General features: G+C 30.2%; 1 protein-coding gene across 1 annotated transcript; it reads left to right on the top strand.

Moving 5' to 3' along the window:
• Positions 1–1013: 1013 nt before the first annotated feature.
• LOC129975105 (organic cation transporter protein-like) lies at positions 1014–24656 on the top strand. Its single transcript, XM_056088035.1, has 11 exons — positions 1014–1344; positions 4364–4652; positions 10458–10670; positions 11202–11305; positions 12214–12368; positions 13792–13960; positions 16149–16296; positions 16602–16699; positions 17936–18150; positions 19342–19523; positions 22209–24656. The coding sequence occupies exons 2-11, from the start codon at positions 4488–4490 to the stop codon at positions 22374–22376; spliced, it is 1617 nt and encodes a 538-aa protein (XP_055944010.1). The 5' UTR covers positions 1014–1344; positions 4364–4487; the 3' UTR covers positions 22377–24656.
• The last annotated feature ends 1064 nt before the right edge of the window (positions 24657–25720 follow it).

Here is a 25720-nt window from a genome sequence, read left to right as displayed (position 1 = left end):
ATTTGCTGTTAAATTGCGAAATCAAGATTTTCTGCATTTTAATTAGTGTCAAATTGTTCGTTAAAGGCTTCCGTATGTTTATACAAACATACACAAGCACGTTCACACACACACACACACACACGCACACACACACACACACACACACACACACACACACACACACACACACACACACGCACGCACACACAATATTCGTTATAATATTATTTCATTTTCGCAGAATTTGTATTTTTTATTAATTTTTTTATTTGAAGAATAACAAAATAAATTTTTTTTTATTGATATACTTGCAACCGCCACTCAACGCAGTAGTCCTAGACAACTTCCTGGTCTGTCTAATAATTGAAAATCCGCCCCTGATTACATTTCCTTCGCTAAATTGTGTCATCCTATAGATAATGTTACTCTTTGTGTTATATCTATTGGACAGACTTGTTGAAATAGAAAATAAATAGGTAACATAAAGGGTGATAAAAAGTGGTATCATATCTTTTCCCTCATGGCCTTGAAAACGCTTCAATATAATTTTATCGCTATTTATTAAAATTATTGTTTTATTCAAAAGGATATTTTTTTAATAACACTTTATCAAAATCTAAATACCAAGTTATCTGTATTTTATTATTCAGTTAAATTTTTACTATGCTTCCGATAACATTTGCGAAGTTAGGATTAAAATTTAAAACGCAGTTTGCACAAATATATATTTGTTAATTTAAAATAAAATTGTTTTTTTTAAAGTATGTGTTACGTGCTTGCGCACTGAATTATGTAAAAGCTTTATTCATTTATTCCATGAAATTTTAAATAAAATTTAAATATTTTTATTTTTTCGTCGCTCACAGAAAACATTGAAAAGCAACAATATTAATATTTAATATTAAAAAATCTGCTATTTTTTTATATCAGTTGTATTTTTGCGATATAAAAGAATATGTAGTGATGCGATAAGATAACGGCGTATAGAAGTAAAATCATGAGATTAAAAATGCAGTCGTCATTCAGAAAAATGAGCGTGGAAATATGAAGGAAAGATGATGGCAGACGTTTATAGATAGAAAAATATTATAAAAAATTGGGCTGAAACTGTGGAAGGCCAATAAAGCTGTATCGTATTTGTAGCTACAACTTTGACATTGTATTTTAATAGCGATAAAAGTGGAGTAATAAAATATTGCAGAGGGAAAATGCTTACGCGCAACTATTTGCGCAGTTTTATCTGACTGCTTGATATAAACATATTTTTACATTCCAGCTAAGTTTTGATAGGGTTAATAAAAAATTCTGCATTTCATTCGTTCTTCCTGAGGTAGGCTGTAGGCTCCTGCAGATGAAGTGAAGGTATGTTTCTAATATATTGTTTAAACATAAGAAATAATTTTTAAAATTAACTTTTTTAAATATAGGGCTTTGCCAAATAGTGGGAAAAATTTCTGATTAATATATTATTTTTCGAAATGAAAAAAAGATTTATTTTCTGTAATCTAAGATGACTGGTTGTGAAGCGAATTAAAATTATTTCTATACTATATGACTTATTGTATATATATATTGTATATTGTATATACAGTTTTCATTAGTGCCTTCGAAATCTATAAAATAGTAATTGGTTCCTAGATACATGACTAAAGCCATCGTTGTTCGATTTAGAAATGTATTGTATTTTTTTAATAATTAATAATAATAATTTTAAAAGTTTAGACTTTAATTATTTATTTATATTTTTTACATTTCCATGTATGATATACAGAAAAAACCCATTCCGAGGTTGATCGTTGGGTTACATATCTATTCTTGAGAATATTACCTTGATAATATACGCACGCGAAAAGATAATTTATGCATTACATTATATGATTTTGACACCAAATTGATTGTTCTACCACAAGTTTTGAACTAAAATAGTTAGAGGAAGAAATCAAACGTATCATTTTAAATTATAAGGACACTGGGATAGCTAATTTAGTTTATTAATTATCTTTTGTTTAGAAGTAACGCAATGGCTGTTTCGGGATGATCTTTGTTATTTTGAACCTTGGTTAGATGACGAGAAAGATACCTGAGACTGCATCTTCTTTTCAAATTTTCTCCCCGTACCAGAAGGAAAGCATTTCACCCCCGACTTCGGGATCAACATTAACGACAGAATTGGATTTCAGAATCTTTTGATTTCGAATCGAAGGTTAATTGCCATTCAACCATGGCATCGGGAAGTCTTCGAAATTTTTATGCCAGGGTGCATAGCGTCAAGAAAAGTGATTAAATTGGAATACCATTTTTAAACTCTTGAAAAGTGCCTAATTTTGAGAAAAGGTTCTTAAAAATTGTTTAATTTAATCTACCTTTGTATTGTTTTGTTTCAACGCACGTTGAATATGATAATTCGAAATCATGGTCGTAAAGGTTTATTTACCGAATGTATAAAGAAAGGAAATCAACAAAAGGGAAGAATTCGAAGAAGGAAAGGAATCTAGGGGTTAACGTTTATATATCTTTTTTCTCTTCTCCCTCTTTCTTGAACATTTTTCATTACCGGTGAAATTCCAGGAGAAAATTTACTTCTTTCATCTCAGCCATGTCGAATCTTATTTGTTGTAGAATGTTTGTAAAATTCAAATACCAAATTTTTGGTAAAGCTAGCCTCTACATCACTATCGACATTTACAAAAACAATACAACATTTAAATAAATTTCAAATTTTGCGAAGTATTGAAAAAAAACATAGATATGTATTGTTAATCTTTTTTGCTATTGATAGTTTGATCATTTTTATTTTTGTCTGAACTAAAAAGAAATTATTTGCTTTATAATAGAAGATGTTGTGCAAGTACAGAAATAAATATTAAAATTCAAGAAAATACACATTTAAAACTGATTTTATAAAATTCAATTAAAAACTATGCATTATTATAAATCAGAGAACTTCCTATGCTTACAAAACAAGTAGTTTTCAAATGCATACATGCACAAAGATGCTTAATTTTTTTTCACTAAAATGCTTAAAAAGTCCATAGAAGTACTTAATATTTCCAGCAGTTTCTTATTATGCACCTCTTATGCGCAGTAAAATGAGGCCCGGCACTCCTAACCTCTGCAATGTGCACCTCTTATGCGTAGTAAAATGATGCCCGGCACTCCTAACCTATGCAATGTGGACACTTGTTCTACGAAAGTGGGTTTAATGTTCACCGGGTTCACGTATAGGTTTGAACTTAGGTGGAATCAAATCTTGACCATGGGATAATCGGATTCCGAAAACTTATTACTAGGCTCCAAACTGATACAACATCACAATTTATTTTCATTTTTGTTAAAAAGACCATACTGTCTGTTTTAGACTTATGCTGCCTTTTGTATTAAATATTGATTTTTTACGCAAGTTTAGTATTGAATTTAAATGTCCAGTTAGTTTAATTTTAATTTATAAGGTTGATTCATATACTGAGGACAAGAAAATACTTTAGTAGGATAAATTTTCAACAGAGTAATTATATTATTAAAAAACACTTTTCCAAAGCGCATTCTTAAAATTTTATAAGTAGACATTTAAAAGTATCTTTATTCTCCATCTTTATTTATCCATAAAGTATCTTTATGGCATGAAAAGTATCTTTATATCCATAGTATAGTTATTTATTCATAAAGTATCTTTATGGTATAAAGATTATCTTTACATCCATAGTATATTTATTTATCCATAAAGTATCTTTGTATGCATAATATCTTTATTTATCTGTAAAGTATCTTTATGGTATGAAAAGTATCTTTATATCCATAGCATCTTTGTTTATCCATATTTCTCACGCTTTAAAAGTATCTTTACACACCATATTTATTCATACTCATCTTTATTTAAATGTATCTGTATGGTATCAAAAATATCTTTATACTTATAGTATTTTTATTTACCCATATTTCTAAAAAGTATCTTTATATACGCATATTTCTAAAAACGAAAATGAATAGAATTTAAGTACATTAGCAGAACACTGATTTTTATATTAAGAAAATGAAACATACCTTTTTCGTACACTAAACAATATATTTACTTTAAACAATATATTTACTTTTAAACAATATATTTACTTTTAAACAATTATTTAATTATATTTCGTATAATCCACAGGAATGATCTAATATCATTTTAGCAATGTAATTGAAAGTCAGAAACGAAGTAATTCATCCTTCAAATGCGAAGTACTTATGCTATAGCTGAAATGAGATTCACAATCGGAAATTTCTTTGAAACCCGTACTCTACATGTTCCATTGACATGTCAACATTGGAACGAGAATCGACATATTTAAACAAATGTTGCTAGCTTTCTATTAAATTACTCAAAATCTTTTATTTGTTTCAGGTTACTGTATTTTTTTTCTAAATAGCAAGTATGATGCCAATGCACCTTTGACGGCGAATGCGTTAGAATACATTTTAATTATCACTTTTACTGTAACTAAAGACTTTCTGACATTAATAATGCCATGGCGGTAGCGAAGGACTACACGGATATCATCGGAGGCCATGGGTGGTTTCAGTTCTCAATTTTGATATTCTGCTTCTTCTGTGCTGCTCCTCACTGCATGCACGACTTCTCCATCACATTTTTCGCTCCCAATATTGATTACTGGTGTGCAAGACCCGAAGAGGTAAGATTTTTAAAAGGTAGTGCATTTTTTTCAATGGCTCAATAATGGTAACATTTAACTTTAGATCAGGCATGTTAAGAAAAAAAAGTAATTCTTGCATCAGAAGATGCGGTTTCTAATACAAAAAGAAGAACATTATAGAGGACTCTTTATAGGTAAAATAAATAAAATAAAAGGATATAACAGATGAAAAAAAACCCCAGAAAAAATGGTTTAATGGAATAAAAATTTACATTCCTAAAAACAGAATTGCATGAATGAAATTGTATGGCATATACCATTCCAAAATGCAAATCCTTTGAATTCTTGCCCTCCAAAGTTCTTTATTGATATAGCATCCGGCTTATCGTATTCGTCTTGCTGCACCTGACTCCCTTTAGTGAACTTAATTCCACATATCGAAGCATCTGTAATTTAACCGACAAGTTTATGATTTATTTTAATTTAATCTACAATTTCAATAATAAGTGACAATGTACTGTTATCATTTTTGAATTCGATAACTCTCCACGCTTTTCCGCATGCGTCAGATAGCGCTTATTTAAGGTGTACGTACACACTTGAAAATTTTTTTTTTTAATTTTTAAAAATCCAGTTTTTTCAAAGTAGGTTATTAATATATGTTTAAACTCATTTCAATGAGAAAAAACCATATAACACTAATTATTAATTAATTAAATAATATTTAATGAGCTAATTAGCCTATTTTTTTAAACATGATATCTTAAATTCTAATTTGTTCAAGCACACAATTCTATTTGGAAATGATGCCTAATATGAGTCTTCATGTTGTCTGCCTCAAACACGTTATAAAAATGTATAGTTTTTTTAAACAATTTTTTCATCAACGATGAATAGAAAAAGCGAGATTTTTTCTGTCATTTTAACTTTTAAATAGCTATTAAAAATTTATTTTTATAAATATAGCTTTGATTCAGGGACAAAACATCTGCTATTTCATACAGATTATTTTTATATATAAATAACTGTATTTGGTTCATTTCTTGTTGAGTTATGATTGTTTGAATGAAGCAACATAGTGGAAAAATGTTCATTTCTCATAAAATGAGTTTAAAAAACACCGTAACTAGAGTTTTTAATAAAAGCACCTCAAAAAAAATAATTATAACTCAAGAAATATTTCGAATATTGCCAACATTTTCGTATCGTTTGAAAGCTAAAGGATCAGAGAACATTATTAAGCAATAAAAGAATATTCGATATTTGGAACGATTTTCAAAGTTTGAAGTGTGTACATACACCGTAATCAAAAAATGGATGAAAGGTAAGCTGAAAAAAAAAGATATTTACATTTAAGAGTAGGAAGGATTCAAATTATTCGCGGAATTAGGAAGCATAATAATTGCTCATCTATCCACCTACCTCACCTTAGAAATCGCTAATCACTGGACCCTGAAGCTAATAATATATTGGGTTGGCAACTAAGTAATTGCGGATTTTTTTTAGAAAATCAAAGACAATTTTTTCATGGAACTAAATAATTTTATTCTGTAATGTATTGTCCATTTTGATCAATGACCTTTGCCATCTTTCAGGCAGCATCATAATCCCACGTTCATAAAACTTCTGGTTTCTATTAGCAAAAAACTGAATCAGGTACGATTTGACATCATTATTGAAATTTTTACCATTCAAGGAGTTTTGTAAAGATCGAAACAAAAAGTAATCATATGTTGCAAGGTCAGGACTATATGGTGGATGTGGCAAAACATCCCAACAAAGCTCCAATAATTTTTGCCGAGTGACCAAAGATGTGTGTGGCCTTGCAATGTCATGATGGAATACAACACCTTTTCGAATTGTCAATTCGGGCCGCTTTTCTTCAACTGCATTGTTTAATTTCGTTAGTTGTTCAATGTAGACATCAGAATTGATCGTTCGGTTGGGTGGTAAGAGTTCGAAGTAGACAATTCCTTTGTAATCCCACCAAACTGATAACAAAACCTTCTTTTGATGAATATCAGCTTTTGATGTAGTTTGAGTTGGTTCACCTGGTCTGCTTCACGATCTTTTCCGCTTGATATTGTTGTTAACAACCCATTTTTCATCGCCAGTTATCAGTCGTTTTAAAAATGGATCATTTTCATTACGTTTCTTTAGCAAATAGCAGCTGTTAATGCGTTGTGTTAAATGTTTTGAACATAGCCAAGTTGTTTTAAGTGATTTTCAATGCATGCATGTGATACATGAAGCTTCTCTGCAATCTCACGTGTTGTACTGTGACGATCCGAATCGATTATTGCTTTGATTAGGTCGTCATCAACTTCAAATGGACGACCAGAGCGTTTTTCATCTTTGAGTGAAAAATCACCAGAATGAAATTTGGCAAACCAATTTTGACACTGCTGTTCCTTTAAGGCTTCGTTACCATAAACCGCACATAACTTTTAATGAGCTTGCGATGCGTTTTTCCCTTTGCGGAAATAAAAAAGCAAAATATGACGAAAATGTTCCTTTTGATTTTCCATTTTTCAACGAACGCCAAACGAAAACTACGCGGCCGATCAAAAAACTTTTTTTACTGATTGACAGCTGAATTGCCAACTATCAAATAACAAAATGTGTTTTACATTTGTACTACGTCTGCAAACCTAAAAATTCAATTGAAGCCATCTATGAGTGAAATACGCAATTACTTAGTTGCCAACCCAATATATTTTAATTTATATATTTATTACGAAGTAATTTATATATTTATATTCACGCTTGTAAAAAATATTAATTAATTAAACGCTCGGCGCTTGTAAAAACTGCAATTATTGAATGAAACTGATATGAACCAGACCATTTATACTTTAGAAAATTTTAGCATATGCCAATATTTTATAGTTTTTATAATTTATATTTATCAAATTTATGTATCTGACAATCAAGCCTTTTAGCTTCAGCAGTGCCAGGCAGCTATTAAGTCTGAAATTTTCCACTATTGTGCTATTGAACTATCGCAATTTTTATGGCATTTAATCTGTGATATATATTTTACGTGATATATGCTTTTCTTATGATTATTTCGCTGCAAGACTTCATAGTTGCCCTTTTTTGTGTTGGGACACGATATTTTATTGAAAAATAATTTTTTATTGTATGTGTGTACCTGACTTACCTTTAAAATTTGTCCTAGGATTTTTTTTTAATTTTTTTTTGTCTCATTTTAATATAATTTCCTTAATTCACTACTACATCGCGAAGGTAATTACATTTTTTCATTAATTGATAGTTTAATTCTGAAAATGCAAGATTTTTTTTAGTTAAAGTTCGCGTACTCAATTTTACTATCACTGTCAGCTTCCACTTTCTGTCAAAACTGATAAAGAGAAGTTATTGTTTTCATCAACAAAGAGCTGTGCGCCAAAAATGGTAGGAGATATTTGCACATCTGTAGTAAATAGATAAAAGGAAACGGTTTACATTATTGTTAAAATTGAAATTCGTTATTTCATAAATATTTTCATATTTAGCTTACAATACAGAAAAGAGGTGATAATGACATGTTATGCATCTATTCAACAGAAGAGTGAAAACAAATCACTTTGCAATGACAAATCACCCAAAACTCCATTACGTATGAAATGCTGATAATAAACCCTCCATTATAATTCTGTTTAATAAATTCTCCATTATATTCAATCATGCATTACATTCTGAAAATTGTGTTTTCTGCTGCACAGAGTAAAGTATCCTTTGCGACTGAGAGGATGTGGGTAGTGCGTCCCGGGTTCGAGTCCTGGGTCGAAAATGGTTGTACTTTTCCTTATGTTTTATCTGTGAGGTGCGTGAAAGAGCTCCCATGTAAAAAGGGGTTGTGCAAGCGAGTGTGTGAGTGCCATCTTCATATGAGATAGAATATCAGACTTATATTCTTTTTTGCACAAATCCAAAAGTTGTTCTTATTCCTTTCAGCACACTCCACAGAAAATTCCAAGCAAAAGCTATCCATTTTCATTCTGCAAAAATTGTAGTAGAAATGTTAGTCGTGTTTCTGTGTGACCCCGTAGTAGCTGTTGTACTCTCTGAGACATGCTTGGATAGTGTAACAATACGCACATCTTTTCCGAAGGCGGAAATCGGCATGTCACTACATTTGAAAAAAATTAATAAATTTGTACATGGCGATTGGTTTGATAAATTTACTGCAGAATTATCTTCAGCTTTATTGCGAGAATTTTCTATGTGTTTTTGTCATCTGCCAGAAGAATGCCTAATCTTTTTGCCTCAAATCTTTTAATCATTTTGTGAACGCCACGTTTAAATAATGGCTTACTTCCGACGTTTTTCTGTGTCTAGAATTCTCGAAGAGTTGCAGCATCTTGTTGTTATTTTGATAAAATAGTTCTACGAGCAGAGAATTTTCTTTCAAAGATAACATTTTTGATAAGGTGTAAAGTCCTAATGTTTTTCAGCGCCAATCAACTTATTTAATATCACAAGCAAGTTGACAAGCCTAAGGTTTTTTGAGGATATGATATAATTACTTATTTCTCAAAGATTTGAATAAATGAGATATATTTAGCGCTTTCAGTGCAGCTAAACAAACTCAAATGAATGATTCAGTTATGCTTTAATAATAAAAAAAAATCTAATAAATCACTTTAGATATTGGCAAAGTGCCACTTGTTGCTGAAAAATACGCCATTTTTTTTTTTTTTTTCGTTTTTTCAGAGAGTGAATTCTTGTATTATACAGCTCTGAAAATATATCCTGGTAGTACCCATGCAACCGCCTCAAGAACTTTCTGAATTAGCGAACTTTATTAATAATATCTCAAAAAAAGTAAAAAATAAAAATAAAAAACAAAGAAAAAAGGCTGAAAAAAGTAACTCTAATAGGTTTGATAAGGTATAATTTTGAAATGGATTTTTTTATTTATTTACTACCATGTTATTATAAATATTCTTTACGGTATCATATTAGTTTATTATTTCAAAATCTAACTATCCGTTACTCTATGGATTTAATTAAAATTTTGATTACGTATTAGTGATACCATCTGGTAGTGATACCATCATACCATTAATTTCAAGTTTTCATGACATCTACTGAATTATTAATTAAACAAAAATTATTAATCTTTTTTTGTATTTTTTAATATATTCGTAAAAGTTTTTTATTAATTATAAATAAATATATAATTAAAAGTATGTTTTATATCATATTAAATTTAATTTATTGGTGCTTCTGCGTAGAAATAAATATATATATCGGTAATAAAGTAATCGATAATAATAAAGTAAATCTTTTGAAAGTAAAATTAGAAATTGAAGTTTATGAGGAATCAAAGAAATTTTTATTGAATAATTCTTTCAGATATCGGATAAATTAATAAAAAAATGTATTGCAATACACATAAGACGTCAATGCTGAACGATGTTGTTTACTATAATAATGCATAATTTTTTTTAGCTAAAATCGCTTTAGTTTTAATTGAAGTTTAATCTCTTATGCTTCAAATTTTATGAAAGCTCTCAAATAATTAGAAAGATACATAGTAGAATAAACAGAACGGCATAAGGCTTCTATAATAATACGAGTTATATGATTATCAAAGTATAAGGCTTAAAAAATATTTTGCTGAAGGAGCTATTTAGAGATCAAGTTATATAAAATATCTAATTAAAAATTTTAGCGAGCATTATTCCCGGCGACAGTGCGGTCTTCAAAACCAGCGGGTTACTAATAATAATCGATTGATTACATTGACCATAATATGAATTTACATACATGAAATACTTTCTTGCCGAAGTGTAATTTTTTTTTCATATTTCTTTTCTTTTCCAATTTTTCTAGGTTCTTGAATCTAACATTTCTGCTGAAAAATGGAAAAATTCGAGCATACCCGTCACCAAAAATCGCAATGGTTTAGATGAATATAATCATTGCACCTTTTATAATAGTTCCATTGTGAATGGCTCTTTGTACCACCGGAACGATTCCGATGCCATCAGATGCAATTCTTGGGAATACGATCATTCATCATATAAGAGAACAATCATAGATGAAGTAATTAATTTCTGTTTTGCTAATATTAATATTTTCACCTAACCTGATGGGAAACGCATGTAGTACAAGTTAAAGTATGTGATATTGTTCTGGATATTACAGAAATCTACTATTTATCTAAGACATAAATGCTTGCATAAGTTTCCTTCGGGAAATAATAATTATTTAAAAGAAATTTGTATTTACTTCTGTCCTCCTACTATTATCCATTGAATTCGGTTATTTCTAGTTACAGCACAAACCAATTCAGCGGAAAATCGAGTTAATTGTATAATAAATTTTTAGACAGTTTGAAAATTTATATTTCATTTACCTGAATCTTACTGGATATTTAGAGTTATTTTCTTTACTTCTGGAAATATATTTAAATATTTTCTTGTTCTAAAATAAAATGGGGATGGAAAATGGTTTAGTACATCATTGTCAACAAAAAATACACATTATAAGCATTTATTAACTTAATTTAATAATATCTGTAATTTAAAACTGAAATGTTGGCAATTTCTAAACGGCTGCTGTTTGTCTTTACAGTGGGATCTTGTGTGCGACCGTGAGTGGTTGGTTTCTATGGCCAAAACAGTTTACATGTTGGGCTTTCTTTTTGGATCTGTCATTAACGGACAACTTTCAGACAGGTATGGCGACTCAATATACATTTTTTTTTTTTTTATCATTTGTACGATGCGTAACATTTTGAATGAAAGTTCTTTTGGAAAATTGTTTTTGAAATGCTGTTCCTTTTCATAAAGAGTTTTATGCAAACGAAATATTTTGCAATTAACATTTAATTAAAGATTTAAATGAGATTTTGAAAAACCCTTTCCTTAAGGAACGCTTGCTACCCATGAGTATTGATCTGTCAGATTTCATAGTTCCAGATTCTACTATGCGGCCTGCAGTAGCTTTTTGAGTGATTTTTGATTCATGAATATCATATAATCAATCTATAAATCTGTAAACATTGTTATATTCTAGAAATCATTATGCTATATAACAAAACAAAGCTCAACAATGAAAATGTTTGAAAATATGAATATATGCATGCATATAAATGTATCTTATATTAGATATACGAACCTAAATAATATTGGTGCTTTCTTCATTGCTTTTAATTAAAAGAGAATTAGTTTCAATTGTGGCATTTTTTGATTTTTAGCAGATAATGAAATTGAATGAATCTGCATTTCCATGGAAAATTCAGAAATCCATTAATAGAAAAACCTTTCCCTTGATGATTTACTTTTTCGAATTACTACTAAGTTGAATGGAATGAGCAAATGTTTGATTTAAAGAATTGATAAACAATTCACACTGACTTACTGAACTCTTATTGAGTGTTTAATTTTTCTAAGAAATGTAAAAAAGTAATTACTATAAATAATTCTATGAAATTCAGAAAGCGTATAAATTAGATATGTGACTTTTACTATTTCTACAATATTTATAGCATTCGAACTTTCGTAGTATTCTTTTATTCTGTATTTTAAATTCACATTTGATAGATTATTTTCTTTACAACTTAATTTTTACTTTTTCGTTTCAGGTTTGGTCGACGAAAAGTACTTATTTTTTGTTTAATCGACTTTTTGATATTTGGTTTTCTTACTCTTCTTTCCCCAAACATCATCATGTTTCTCATATGCCGATTCGGCTTGGCCTTCGGAATAACTTCTGCCTTCGTCAACTCGCCAGTCATTCGTAAGTACTGTTTCTTTATTATTAAATTAAAGGGAGAGAAAGGGGATTTGATATGTGTGAAGATATTCTCCAAGCATAAGATGTAAACAAAAAAATCATATATATACATAAAAGGTTTACAATTATACAATTAAGCAAAGTAAAAATTGAGTGCACTTATGCATTTGAAACATTGTACTAATTAAAGTGTACTAAATAATTTAATATTTATTATAATCGTCAGCTTTCTTCAACATTCCCATTAATAGCCAATATTATATTATGTCCATTATAGACAATATTCGTTTCATTTTTCCACAGTTTTTATCTTTTATTTTGTGATATATTTTCATATAAGATTGATTCATTTAATTTCTCACTCAAAATTTCAAACACAAAAATTAATTTCTACTCAAAATCCACATGGATCTTATTGGGACAAGAACAGGTGTTTCAGTCACAATCCCTATGTGATCACAATGTGACTATTGCATATCTTTCTACTCAGCTATTTTACAGCCATTCTCCCTGACCAGCATTCTCTTTTAGACTTCTTACCCCTTTCACTAGATTAGGGATAAAGAATGCCGAAACAGTCCCGTGCTCATTGTTGTCACTTGTTTAGGCGACCCATTTTTATCACTGTAGTTGACCTCCAGCTACAACTACAAGATCAATTGACCTATTTTCTCTCTTCTACAACAACGTATAATTAATCAACAACATTATCTTTATCCGTCTTTTTTCTTCTAATTAAAACAGCGGAGAATTTGAAATCATAAACATGCTTATGGCAATGGTAAAGAGTGAAATATGGAAAAGCATCATGCCGTATTCAATGTAACCTATTTTTCTGGCGGACTAATTTCAATATTCTCAAATAGTCTACTCTGCTACCGAATATAGCATATAATAAAAATTGCTCATCACAGTTCTTGATACAATGTTCTTTAACATGATAAAATTCGAGATGATAAATGTTTACATGGTTTCAGTGACAATGTAAAGCTATTAACACACGAAGTCACCCTATCATAACATAACGCATCTTGAGGTTCATCTATGCTTTGGAAATTCTTCCGAAAATTTTAAGTGTACTTGTATCTGAATAACTACCATTTCTATGGCCTAAGAGCTTTATTTGTATTTGGCATCCTTATATTCACTCAATTCAGATTGTTTACTATATAAATTATAAAAATACATTTATCCTATAGGACTCTTTTGGAACTATTTTTTCCGTTTTTGTTGCTGTTTTTCTCTTATTACATCTGTCGCTGAAGTATGAAGTTAGTCGTGTGATTAGATCTAGCTGTATTCAGTATATCCAAAAGTTTCCCGGATACAAAATTAATTCAGCTATTTTCACTATTTACACTTTAAATTACTTCCATACGATGCATGATTTATTACTAATTAAAACTTATTCCTTTTTTCTCCTTAGTTGCTGAAATAGTCGGCTTTGAATATCGATCCGTTTATTGCTTCACTTATAAGTACGGCTTCACTCTGGCCTTCATGACGATGCCCTTGATAGCTTGGTTAATACCCGATTGGTTCTGGTTGCACCTCATCTTTACTCTTCCATTTGTTGCACTCCTTTGCGTTTTCTGGTAAGAGTTAGTGCTTTATATTATACAAAAATAATAATTCTTTTGCGTGATTTAAGGGTACTTGTGGCATACCGCTTTTTTTTTATCAGTGATTAATATTCGTATGAAATGGATCGGGACTTGATTAAAACAGAATCATTATGATTATTTTTATACCAAGGATTAGATATTTAATATAACATTTATAATATATTAATATAGTATGACATACAGGCCGAGATAACCTTGTTGGATTCTCGTCCTTTGAACGTTGAGGTCGAACCCCGACGGCCGAAGACTCTCCGTATACATGGTGGTAATCTGGTGGGAATACAAATCTGTCTCAGCCACGAAATCCTCCAAGTCGAAACTACGCACTATAGTTGAGTGAATGAAATGTATGAATGGTGTCCGTCCCGTGGAAAGGGATGTGTCGCATGTGTAGCTAAGACACACTCTTGGCCTTAGATGGCGCTACTGAAAAAAGAGAGCTAAAATTCGACTTTAAATCGCTGTTTTCGTTAGCGGGCTTTCTCTGACAAGTGCCATGAGCAACAACAACTACAACATAATACAGGGTGTTTCATAAATGATGGGAGTAACTTTAAGGGGTGATAGTACACATCAAGACGAGTAATAGTAAATAGGAAACCAAGTGTCCAAAACGTCTTCCGAAGCAGATAGGCGCCATCAAAGTTTAGGGCCCTAAATTTCAAATGATGATAAAAAACGGAAAAATGGATCGATTCATTTGCGGTTTTCGCTAAAATCATTCTTTAAATTAAATATTTTCTTAAAAAAAAATTTTAGAGAGAAAGTTTAAAAATGCCGATAGAGGGCACTCTAGACTTTGGAGTACTGAACAACTACTTTTTACCAGTATTTTTTTTATTTTGTTAAATGTTTACTAAAGCTTAGACTTTAATTTAAATTTTGAGCGCAAAATTGAAACCATCGGGAGCGGTTAAGTGGCGCAAATTTAATCGCGTTCAGGGGGTTAAATTTTAAACGCTTGTAAAAAAATGCTGGTAAAAAGTAGTTGTTGGGTACTCCAAAGTCTAGAGCGCCCTCTATCGGCATTTTTAAACTTTCTCTTAAAAATTTTTTTTTAAAGAAAATATTAATTTAAAGAATGATTTTAGCGAAATGATTTTAGCGAATGATTTTAGCGAATTGATCCATTTTTCCGCCTATCTCCTTCGGAAGACGTTTGGGGCACTTGGTTTCCTATTTACTATTACTCGTCTTGATGTGTACTATCACCCCTTAAAGTTACTCCCATCATTTATGAAACACCCTGTATAATGTATTAAATAGATGGTAGTGCCGAATAGCAGCTTTATGAAATCGGTAGTCCGGACTCTAAAAATACTCTAGTATCATTCTTTGATGCAAATCATGCTTTGTTCGTGGAAAATCATTTTATATTACAAAGCCATACGTAACACAAAAGGAGAAAGTTAAATAACCCTTCTAAATAAAAACATTTCATTCATTCAAAAAGTTTGTTTGAATTACCTAAACCTTTTTTTCGCCTTAGAATTCAATAGTTCTGTAAATTATGAAAAGAATCCAGTTGCCCTAATACCTACAGCTGCCATACGAGAAATACCTGCACTGTGTGTAATACCTGTGTCATTATTGGTACCTGTACTCTTGAGAAGTTTCTAAAAAGTTTCACATAAAGCCTTATGGGTCGCCTTCTATTCTTTCTACTAACAGTCGTATTAAAATACAACGATTAAAAGTCGTGCTTTTGAAAATTTGGTAATTTGGGACTGTTTTAACATTTTTACTCTTTTAAACTCGTAGAAAGAATTTCGAAACATACTGCATATGTTATTTGAATAAGGTGGCTTAATAAGTTCTCTAAGTCTACTGAAATTAATTCTAACTTGCTTTTTGTGTCCTCTTTATGCATTGTAATATTTTTCTTATGTTTTTAAAATTTGAAATTGCAACTCACTATATGTAAACTAAATTCACAGGATTTTGGTTTTTCAACTGAAATTAGTTTTGCTATATTTTTCTGAAACTTTTTGTAAACTAAATAAATAGCTAAAAAATCTATAGAAATCATAATATTATTAAGCATACTGACAATGTTTTCTGAAATTTTCTAAAAACAAGCTAAATCAATTTTTTTTTAAAAAAACATCATCGTTTCATTTTGAAAAACTTTTTAATTCGTTTCATTCTTTTTTTTTAGGGTTCTGCCAGAAACTCCTCGATGGTTATTGGTCAATGGTAAGTTCCAAGAACTTGAAGAACTCTTGTTATATGCAGCTAAAAAGAATGGCAAGGATATGAAGAAAGCCACGGTTGAAATTAGGGACTTCATCGATCATCATTCACAGGTATTGTTGTTCATTAATTATTTTTCTTTTCAAAAGTCGACGCGTAATGCTGACAGAATATCGGCTTCTGAACCGAGGGATTTTGGATTGATGATCACAGTATAATAAAGATGGGTCGATGCATTTGTTGACCGGATGCCAGAGATTTCTGGTATTATTTTATTACCCGGAGAAACATTCAAAAAAGTTTTCGGTTTTCTAGATTTTCGGATTAATGCAAAGTTGGAAGAATATTTACGAATTTTTATTGAAAAAGCTAACTGAATAATTAGTCATTTAATTTTCTTGTTCTTTTTTATTTTCAGGAAAGGTTGAATGAAGTGGAAAAAGAGGAGAAAGCGACAGTGCTAGATCTTGTACGGCCAAAATTGATTAAAAACACCCTCATCATCTTTCTTTGTTGGTAAATTGGAAATTTTCAGAATTCGCACTATTTAGATTATACTGAATAAAATTATTTTAGTTTACTTACGATGTATGCTATGATACGCTTTTCGTTTAGAAAGACATATCATAGCATATACTATTAACATAAAATCTATATAGCATACACTATTAACTTAGATTTCAAACAAAACTAAAAATTAAAATATATTATGAAAAATGTGTGATTTTTTAAAAACAAAAATCATTGAATTAGTAAGTAACTTATAAGTCAGTAAGTGCAGAATTTATATATTTGTAAAATTATTTTATTTGTAAAATTTCACAAATATATAAAGTTAATTATTAACTTTATATATTTGAGTAAATTAAATTTCGTAGAATAATTGCCCATTATTCCTATTCATCTGTAAATAAATGCAATGAAAACGCAGAAATCTAAAGAATAATTAATATAATATAATTCACAAATAAAGTATCAATTTAACTGTAAGAATATTTGAAGATTATCATTTTTATTGATTGATTTATGGTACATTTTGATATGATATACTTATCCGCCTCATTCAGCAACACGATGTTTTCTGAAGCATTTTTATCAGATAGAAAGAGATGGTTCTTACAATTTTCAAAATGCGGCATTTTGCTTTCACCTTTCATTTTGTGTGGCATCCACTTGTCGATATTCTCTAATTTCTCTAAAAATTGCTAAATGCTATGAAACGACTTTAAAATATGTAATCTATTGAATACTTTGATTTGTTATGAATAATAAACAAAAGAAAATAGCCAAAGAGTCTTCATTGTGTCATGCTGAACAATAAGCAGATCTTATATTTGTAGTTTTCTTACAGAAAGTTCTAGTATTTATTTTTATTGCAACAGTTGAAATATTTTCCACTTTGAACTCCCCAGTGTATTTAAATTTTAATGCACTAAATTTTAGGATTTTTTTCATCTTATAAGAAGTAAATAATTCATCTTACAGGAAGTAACTCCTTTTGCATTATTCTCAGAATATGAAATTCTTTATAAACCTTATGATTTTTTTCCTTGTATCAATTGGAGCCTGATGCCAATTTACAAATAACGCAACATTGCTAATGAAGAAATGGAAGCTTTTGTATCACTACAATATCATAAGTATAAGAATGCTCCTATTATATTTTACTTATTCCTGAACTCAATTTAAATACTTATGATGTGAATTTAAAGCCTTTTTTATTGTTTATTTAACTATCCTTACTACTTGCAGGTTCATCAATTCATACATCTATTATGTCTTAGCATGGAATACAAATGATCTCGGTGGGGATCCTTACTGGAATTTCTTCTTCATCGGTGCAGTGGAAGTTCCGGAAGTAATCATATACATATTCCTCTGCAGGCGCATCGGAAATCGTCGTGGTCTGGCTATAGCTAATGTCATGTCTGGCGTTTGCCTGATTGTTTTGGTGTGCATTCCCGCTGGTGAGAATAATTTATATTTTCAAAATTGTTTGATCATTTGAGATCTTTAAACAGCAGAGTTTCTTATTTCGTTAAGTGCTCTGTCACTCGCCAATGACTGATGATATACTTTGCTTTCAGACCGCATCAGTCATTACTGACTGATGAACACAATTTGAAAAATTATACTCATTACTTTTAAACTATAAAACTAATTCGGAAATTTATATTATTTTAATATATTCTGAATAATTTAGAACTCAAGGAAATATATTTAAATATTACTTGTTATTAAAATTCTTTTAGTCCTTTCGGGACGGGAGACCTCTATCCTAGACGCACGCACGGGAAGGAGCGTAAGCGAGAGGAATCATCCCATAGAACGGGGGTTTTGCGGTGCTAAGCCTAACTTTGAAAAAAAAAATTACAAAAAAATAAAGTTTAAGTCCTAACGTCGTCATTTTTGCTACCTCTTCAGATTATTAGTTTATTCATAATATGAGCACATTATTCCTGAAATAAGTCGCATTTTCTTGCCATAATAAACCGAAAACAAGGCTTCCGGTAAAAAAAAAAAAAAAAAAAAAAAAAAAAAGAAGTTGCGCGAAATGTATCTTAAAGCTATGCAGAATACAACAGAACTGACGGTAAAACCCGAAAAGACTACAGTTACGCAGTAATAGCAAAAAAAGAAGAAACGCGAATGATTCTATGAAGTGAATAGTTACACAACCCAGCTCTATTTTTTTTATATTATTCTTACCCCAATCCCCGTAACAATTGATGAGTAAAATACCAAAGTCAGGTTGAATATGAACAAACTGAAGGTCAGGATATTAAAACTATATTTATTTCAAAAGTAATGGACACAGTAAGCCTTCTAGTGGTGATTAAAAATTATTCCAGTTTAAAATGCACATATGCATCACCATCCCATGAGTTCTATTTCCCCAAATGCACTGACGGTGCGCTGTGAGAGACTTTCGTAGGTGATACATATATGGCACGCCCGTCTCGAAAGGGTTAATGATTATTATTAATTCACGGTAAGTATAAAAATTGTTGCTTTTCGCAGATTTTACAATATGTTACAACTTATATGTATAATTATAATCTGGGCAACTAACAATGTAACTATTTTCGTAATTCATATTTTTTAAGTGCCATATTAAATTATTTATTAAAAATTTTATGGAAAATATATCATTCCAGATATGGTCTGGTTAACCATCCTTTTCTCCGTGTTTGGCAAGTTCTTCACCTCTGCATCTTTCGACACAGGATTCGTCTACACGCCCGAAATATTCCCCACAGTCATGAGAAACGTAGCTTTGGGGTCTAGCTCCACTGTGGCGAGAGTTGGTGCTCTCCTCGCTCCTTTCGTACATCAACTGGTAATGTCGCTTTTTCTTCAGTTTAAATTGCTGGATGCTTTACTTTAAATATTAGTTCTATCCTAAATGAAAGCTGGACGAAATATGGAGGAAAATGTATTTTTGCTTAATGAAATATCATAATTGTATATCACAAATTTAAATTTTGATTTTAAACCTACATCAAAAAAAAATTATAATTGCCTTTACCAAAATGTGTTTTTAAGACAATGTTTAGCAGTGCCACAGAATTAGCGTTTAAGCTTTACCCGCGACTTGTACTTCTTAAGAAGAGCCTGCTTCAGCCAGAAGCTATCTTCTGTTGTGGCGGAAATTTGATGTAATGTAGCCTTGGCCTTGATGAATGCCAGGGACTTTATGTGGTCCTTGGTTGTTGTTGGTAGTTGTTCTGGCACTGCTCTGCGTAGCAGAGAAGTCCGCTGTTGGGTTTAAGCTTTACTCAGCGAAGAAGTCTAGTTTATCATCCTGCGTTACTCCCTTGGGGAGTATCTCGTAATTGAGGACATGAAGCTTCCGGCATGGTGATTGGCTCTCGTCAGTTTGGAGGGTACACGAAAAGGTGGAGGTCTGGCTCCTCCCATCAATGGCGGGACGTACTTCCTTAACAAAGGTTTGTATCGTTTTGTATCGTGGCAGGTGATGCCCCTTCGGACTCAATTACAGTTCCCGCCAGTGTTGCTGTTGTGGCAGTCCGGTCATTCAGTATTATTTATCCGTGTACCTTCGGGTGGGTCGGAGAGTCAGTGATATGACTTATCATTTCGCAACAGAAAATATATTTTCCTTATGTTATCTGCTTTACCCAGAGTATGAAGATAATGAAAAAGTTCTCGAGCAATGGAAGTGAGTGCAGATGCCAACTAAGAGAATGTAAGCATTATTAATCGTACCAGGAATTTCAGCATTACGGTTAATTTTTTATTCAGTGATTCGGTGATGTCATCAGGTTTCTGCGTGAGTGTTTATTTAATCAAGGAGAATAATATGTTTGGCCATAATGGATATTATTTCAATGCATTATGTATGTTATTTCAAGTCATAATGTTTGTTATAATCAAGTAAGTTATCTCAAGTGTACATGAGGATTTTTAGAAATTTGATGTTAGAATAGAAATGTATGTTGTACCGTGGCCGGTGATGACTCTTAGGACTCAACCACAATTCCTGCCAGTATTGCGGCAGGGGCGGCCCTGTCACTCAGATTTTATCTGTGCGCCTTCGAGGCAGGTCGGTGAGCAGTGATATGACTTATTGCCCTGCGTTTCAGCCGCACTGCCGATACATACTTTTCACTTCTTCTTGAAATAGTTGATATTCTAAACTCTTCGCTTGTTCTCTGTGAGTGTACCTACAATTGAATAAAATCATGGCTATCCTATGGAAAATATATGTTCTGTAGCAAAATAATGCATGCATAGCCCCAAACTGGCCTAATAATCTTTTTCTGGATGGCATGGGTTATATATTTATTATCTGTTAACCCATATGAAACTGATGATTTACGTGCCTTTTGAACCTTGTAAACTATCGGAAATAATAAATTTTTATATTTTTGTGTGATTTAGCAATGAATAAAATAATTATCTAAATCTTTAAAATGGGATCGATATGATTAGAATTTCAACAATGAAAATATTTTCAACTTTTTGAAAAAGGTTATGCTTGTGCAAAATATAGAGATAAGCAATGTATTCAGATAAGCTCTATCATACTAACTTCACATAAATGTAAAAAGGAAGCGCGGTTTCTATGCAAATAGTCTAATTTATTTTCACTGAAAGTTAATAAAGTAATTAGCTTTCTAGTTATGCAAAATTTTAGTTTAGAATATAGAAATTATAGTGTCTCTTGTCTAGAATAAAAGCATTCATTGTCATATAATGTCTTAAATTTCAAAATTTTTTAAATATTTCATATTCCTCAAAAGAATATTTTTAATCATTTCATGAATTTTTTCAAAACTTTTGTTAAGTTCACTTCAAAATCTTATACGTGAAATGTTTCTAGGTAGATATATCTTAATTGAAGAAATCTGTAACTATAAAAGAATTGATGAATATTTAGTAGTAAATTTGTAAAAAATTTATAACAAATTGTACTTTAGTCTTTAGATGTGACAATTCGAAAGGAGGCTAACGGGGCAGCTTACTTAAACAATTTCTAGATTGGTATGAATTTTTCTGATTTGTAGAGCTAGTTCTGTTCTAAATAATTTCACAATTTTTCTATTTATTTTTTATCTCATTAATATTACAATATAAATGATTCATTTATTATATAATAGTAATATGTATGCAACAACTAAAAATTAAAAAGAGATATTCGTTTTGTAATAAGAGGTATTCAGAGAAAAACAAGTATAATTTCTATTTGAAAGTCAAATTCAATAATTTGGGACCTGCTTTTTATAAAAATTCTACAACCAGATTTAGATTATGGATAATTATTATATGAAAGTAATCATTATATGAAAAATGTGATTATTAAATTTAAATCTAAGCGTTTATGATCTGAATAAGCTGATAGAAAAATAAGACAACTAAATGCCTTTTTGTTTACAAATAACTTGTAGGTAGTTCCTAATCATACTTTGGAATCAAGAATAAATAAAATAAATAATTAAAATTGATTTAAATTCAAATATTTAATTCGTTATTTATTTACTGGTTTTCATTTCATTTCCAGGCGGATGTGACATATTTCTGGGTACCTAAGGCGATTCCCGGAGCCTTGTCTATTCTGAGTGGCTTCTTGGTGATTTTACTTCCGGAAACAAAGGGAAAGCCGCTTTCAGATACTTTGACAGAAGAAGAAGAAGAAGAAATCGAGGAAATTTCATATCCCTTGAAATAAAAAAGCAGGACAATTTCATTCCGATTCAATTCGAAATGAAAAAAATGCCTTTTAAATATTACGATTTTTTTTTTAGAAACTACTTTAGAATCTCCTTACAAACGCAAGAGGTTTCCATTTTTATTCTTAAGTAAGAAAAAATATATCGGCATCAGCATTAGCATTACTTGGGTGTTTTCCAAAGCCATAATGAGTTATTATATAGAAGATAAATCTTTTGCACTCCACTTGGCTAGGCTATATTAAAAGCATAAAACTTTTTGAGATCTATCTCTTTTAATAATAATAATAATAATAATAATAAAAATGATAAAATCTATTACGATTTTAACAAAAGTATTATACCTCATCTGTTTTCAAATCAAAATGTAAAGTTTGATTTCATCCTTTTATCAAACTTCAATATTAAGCTGTTTGAATTCTCAGATTTTATTACGTTTTAAAATAATATGAAATTGCAGACATTCTGAATTCTTCCCCTTCGTTTGTGCACTCATAATTCGTCGAATGACAATGCAATGATCAAGATGATTTCAAAATAATCACAGGATTTGAACTCAATATATTTCAAAAATTAAATCATCAAATGGGTGTAGGGTGCAAAATATCCAAAATGTTGAATTATTGAAAACGATAATTCATCCTTTCAAAAAAAAGAAGCATAGTTAAGAAAACCTAACCAAGGTGTGCACAAAGAACAGCAGTTCTAGAAATTATCAATATACAAGTAGACAACAAATCGCTCTTCAATAGTTTTTCAATAAACAGTTCCAATGGCCCAGTCAACTACTTGTTCAGAATGCGATAAATATTTCAAAGACAGAATTTTCGACCTCTTGCGATTATTGAATATGTACATAGCTCGTTTAAATTCAAAATAAAAGAATCAATGCAGGAATTAATTCTGGATTCTCTCAAATCTAAGTTTGGAAAAAAAATTAGATTTGCGTATATATAATCAGTGGGATATTTAATTTTCCCCATGTGTAAAAAATTTATTCAAAAAGTAACCATAAGAGGACGCTCGCACTTCATACTGAGATGTTTCGTGCGAATCAGGCTTGATGGAAAGGTATTTTGAAATCGACGATTTCGAAATACCTATTGCTCTTCCAATTTCATGAGCACTACTACTCCTCGTTGATTTCAGCTGCCAATTCTTCCATGACACTTTTAACAATATAAATGCGGTTTTTTCTTAAGGATGGCTTGCCACGTGCCTCAAATTCTTCAATTCCTCAAAATGTTTGTTGTAATTTTAGTATTTCAATGAAATAGAGCTTTCTTTCTTCTTCGGTCTTTTTTTTTCCGTCCGTAACTTTCGCAATGTTATATGATAATTGTGGATTCACCATTTTTGTAAAAAAGTTTAAAAACGAATGCTCAGTCTATTAACGATAGAATGCTGCTGGGATGGAATGACAAATCTATTTCGGCCAAGTGTTTTATTGCATGCTTAATTTGCATAAAATGTCTTAGGATGGTGCGTGAACGTCCTCTTTCGATTACTTTTGCAATCATTATCAAAAGTCCCGCTGTTGATATCCGTGCATACATAATTTTTTTTCTCAGAATGGCTTTTTTTTATGAATTTTTTGCAAAAATGTATGATTCATCCTATACTAAAATTAACATTAAAATAATTACATTATGTTATATAATATTACACTACACTATTCTATTTTATATTATACTATACTATACTATATTATATTATAGTATAATATATTATAATGGCACTTTATGTATTATAATGATAAATGAAACAATTGTATTTTAATATTTGTTTATGAAAGTAGCGGAAAGCGAGTTTTATATATCATGAACTTTTTAAGACATGATGGTTAACCGGCACTTTGTCCAATTAACATGAGGATGACTTGATTAACTTTTACCGACTGCTTTGTTTTTTGGATCTTTATCATAAATATAGATGTTAAATTCAATCTTGGAATATTTTGTTTAAATATTTGCTATGTACTAAATTCGAAAATCTGAAATCTCGTTATTTCATTCATTATAACTGTCATAGTTCATTTCAATTATTCCATGTTTGTTACTCAATGTTCTAAACTTCTGTATTTTTTTTATTCATATCTAAAATAGAAGTGACAATATTTCTCTTTCTGCAAAGACTAGAAGAGATGAGATATGAAACTGTACAGGCACCAACAGATTTTATTGAATAACAGTAAAATGTTTGTAATTATGTATATAGGAACGACTGTATTTATATTTGAAGCCTGTGCTTTGTAATTAAAAAAATTATAAAATACCATATTATTGGATTTTGTTTTTTACATAAGTATAAATTTATCTTATACACAGACACAAATACACAAACGCACACGCACGCACACACAAACAATAGCGAATTAAAAACACTTTTGTCAAGTTTTAAAAAAATAGTGTTTTTTTCTTTTTTTGATATTCTCGTAAACTTTGTTATGCTTGATTTTAAAAAATTTTCAAAAATAAAAAGTAACTTATTTTTTCTATATATTCTTGTAAGCTTTGTTACTTTCAATTTTTCAAAAATAAGAAATATTTTATTTTTTCTAGGTGTTCTCGTAAGCGGTGTTACCTTTAATTTTTTTCAAAATTTTCAAAAATGATACAAAAGTTTAGCTTAACTTAAGTGCGAGATTAAATTTTTCGAAATGCCTGGGTTAGTATTAACCTTTGATAACAAAGTTTCAGTGTTCAGTTTAATGTAGATAATAGATTTTTACTTTAAAGTACTCAATTATGGTCTATAGAACAGGTATTAAAGGATTTTATTATCGATAAGCAGATACCAAGAAAACAGCTGTTTATAAAATACAAAGAATTTTCATAAAGATGTCCAATCGTAATAAATTATTTCTTTGGACTTTGTGGAAAAAATTTTAGTCCGAAAAATTAATATTTTTTGTTTAATAAAAATTAATTATGTTCTGCAGAGCTTCTAAGCTATTAATGCCTAAGGAATTTCTTCATAATATCTACATGATTTTTGAGACAAAATTCAAAAATGTCAATGAACTTTAGCAAAAAATTTCCGATTTCATAAATACAAAAATTTTGAGCACGAAAATTCCTATTTGAGAAATTAAAAACTCAAGAATTTTTATTTTGAAGAATACATTCATTCTTGTATTGTCATAGACATATCATTTAAAGCAATTTGCTAAAATATTGATTCTACTATCGATTTTGCAATACTCCGAAATTTAAATCATTCTTACAATGCAAAACAAAAATAAAATTTATTTAAAGCCTTTGTACTAAATCGTAGAAAATAATTTTCTAATAAAAAACGTATGATCAAAAGAAAAATTTTAATTATGTAAGGATCTGAAAAA

Source organism: Argiope bruennichi, chromosome 7 (genome assembly GCF_947563725.1).
Source record: "Argiope bruennichi chromosome 7, qqArgBrue1.1, whole genome shotgun sequence".
NCBI lineage: Eukaryota > Metazoa > Arthropoda > Arachnida > Araneae > Araneidae > Argiope > Argiope bruennichi.
The sequence above is the reverse complement of the archived record's forward strand: the minus strand, read 5'-3'. Positions and strand labels throughout refer to the sequence as shown.

What these genes read in the sequence shown, in the direction of transcription:
- LOC129975105 (XM_056088035.1), top strand. Translation starts at nt 4,488, where the DNA reads ATGGCGGTAGCGAAGGACTACACGGATATCATCGGAGGCCATGGGTGG. An exon ending in GCACTCCTTTGCGTTTTCTG is followed by an intron (nt 13,961 to 16,148) that starts GTAAGAGTTAGT and finishes CTTTTTTTTTAG; the next exon opens with GGTTCTGCCAGAAACTCCTC. An exon ending in TCATCGATCATCATTCACAG is followed by an intron (nt 16,297 to 16,601) that starts GTATTGTTGTTC and finishes TTTTATTTTCAG; the next exon opens with GAAAGGTTGAATGAAGTGGA.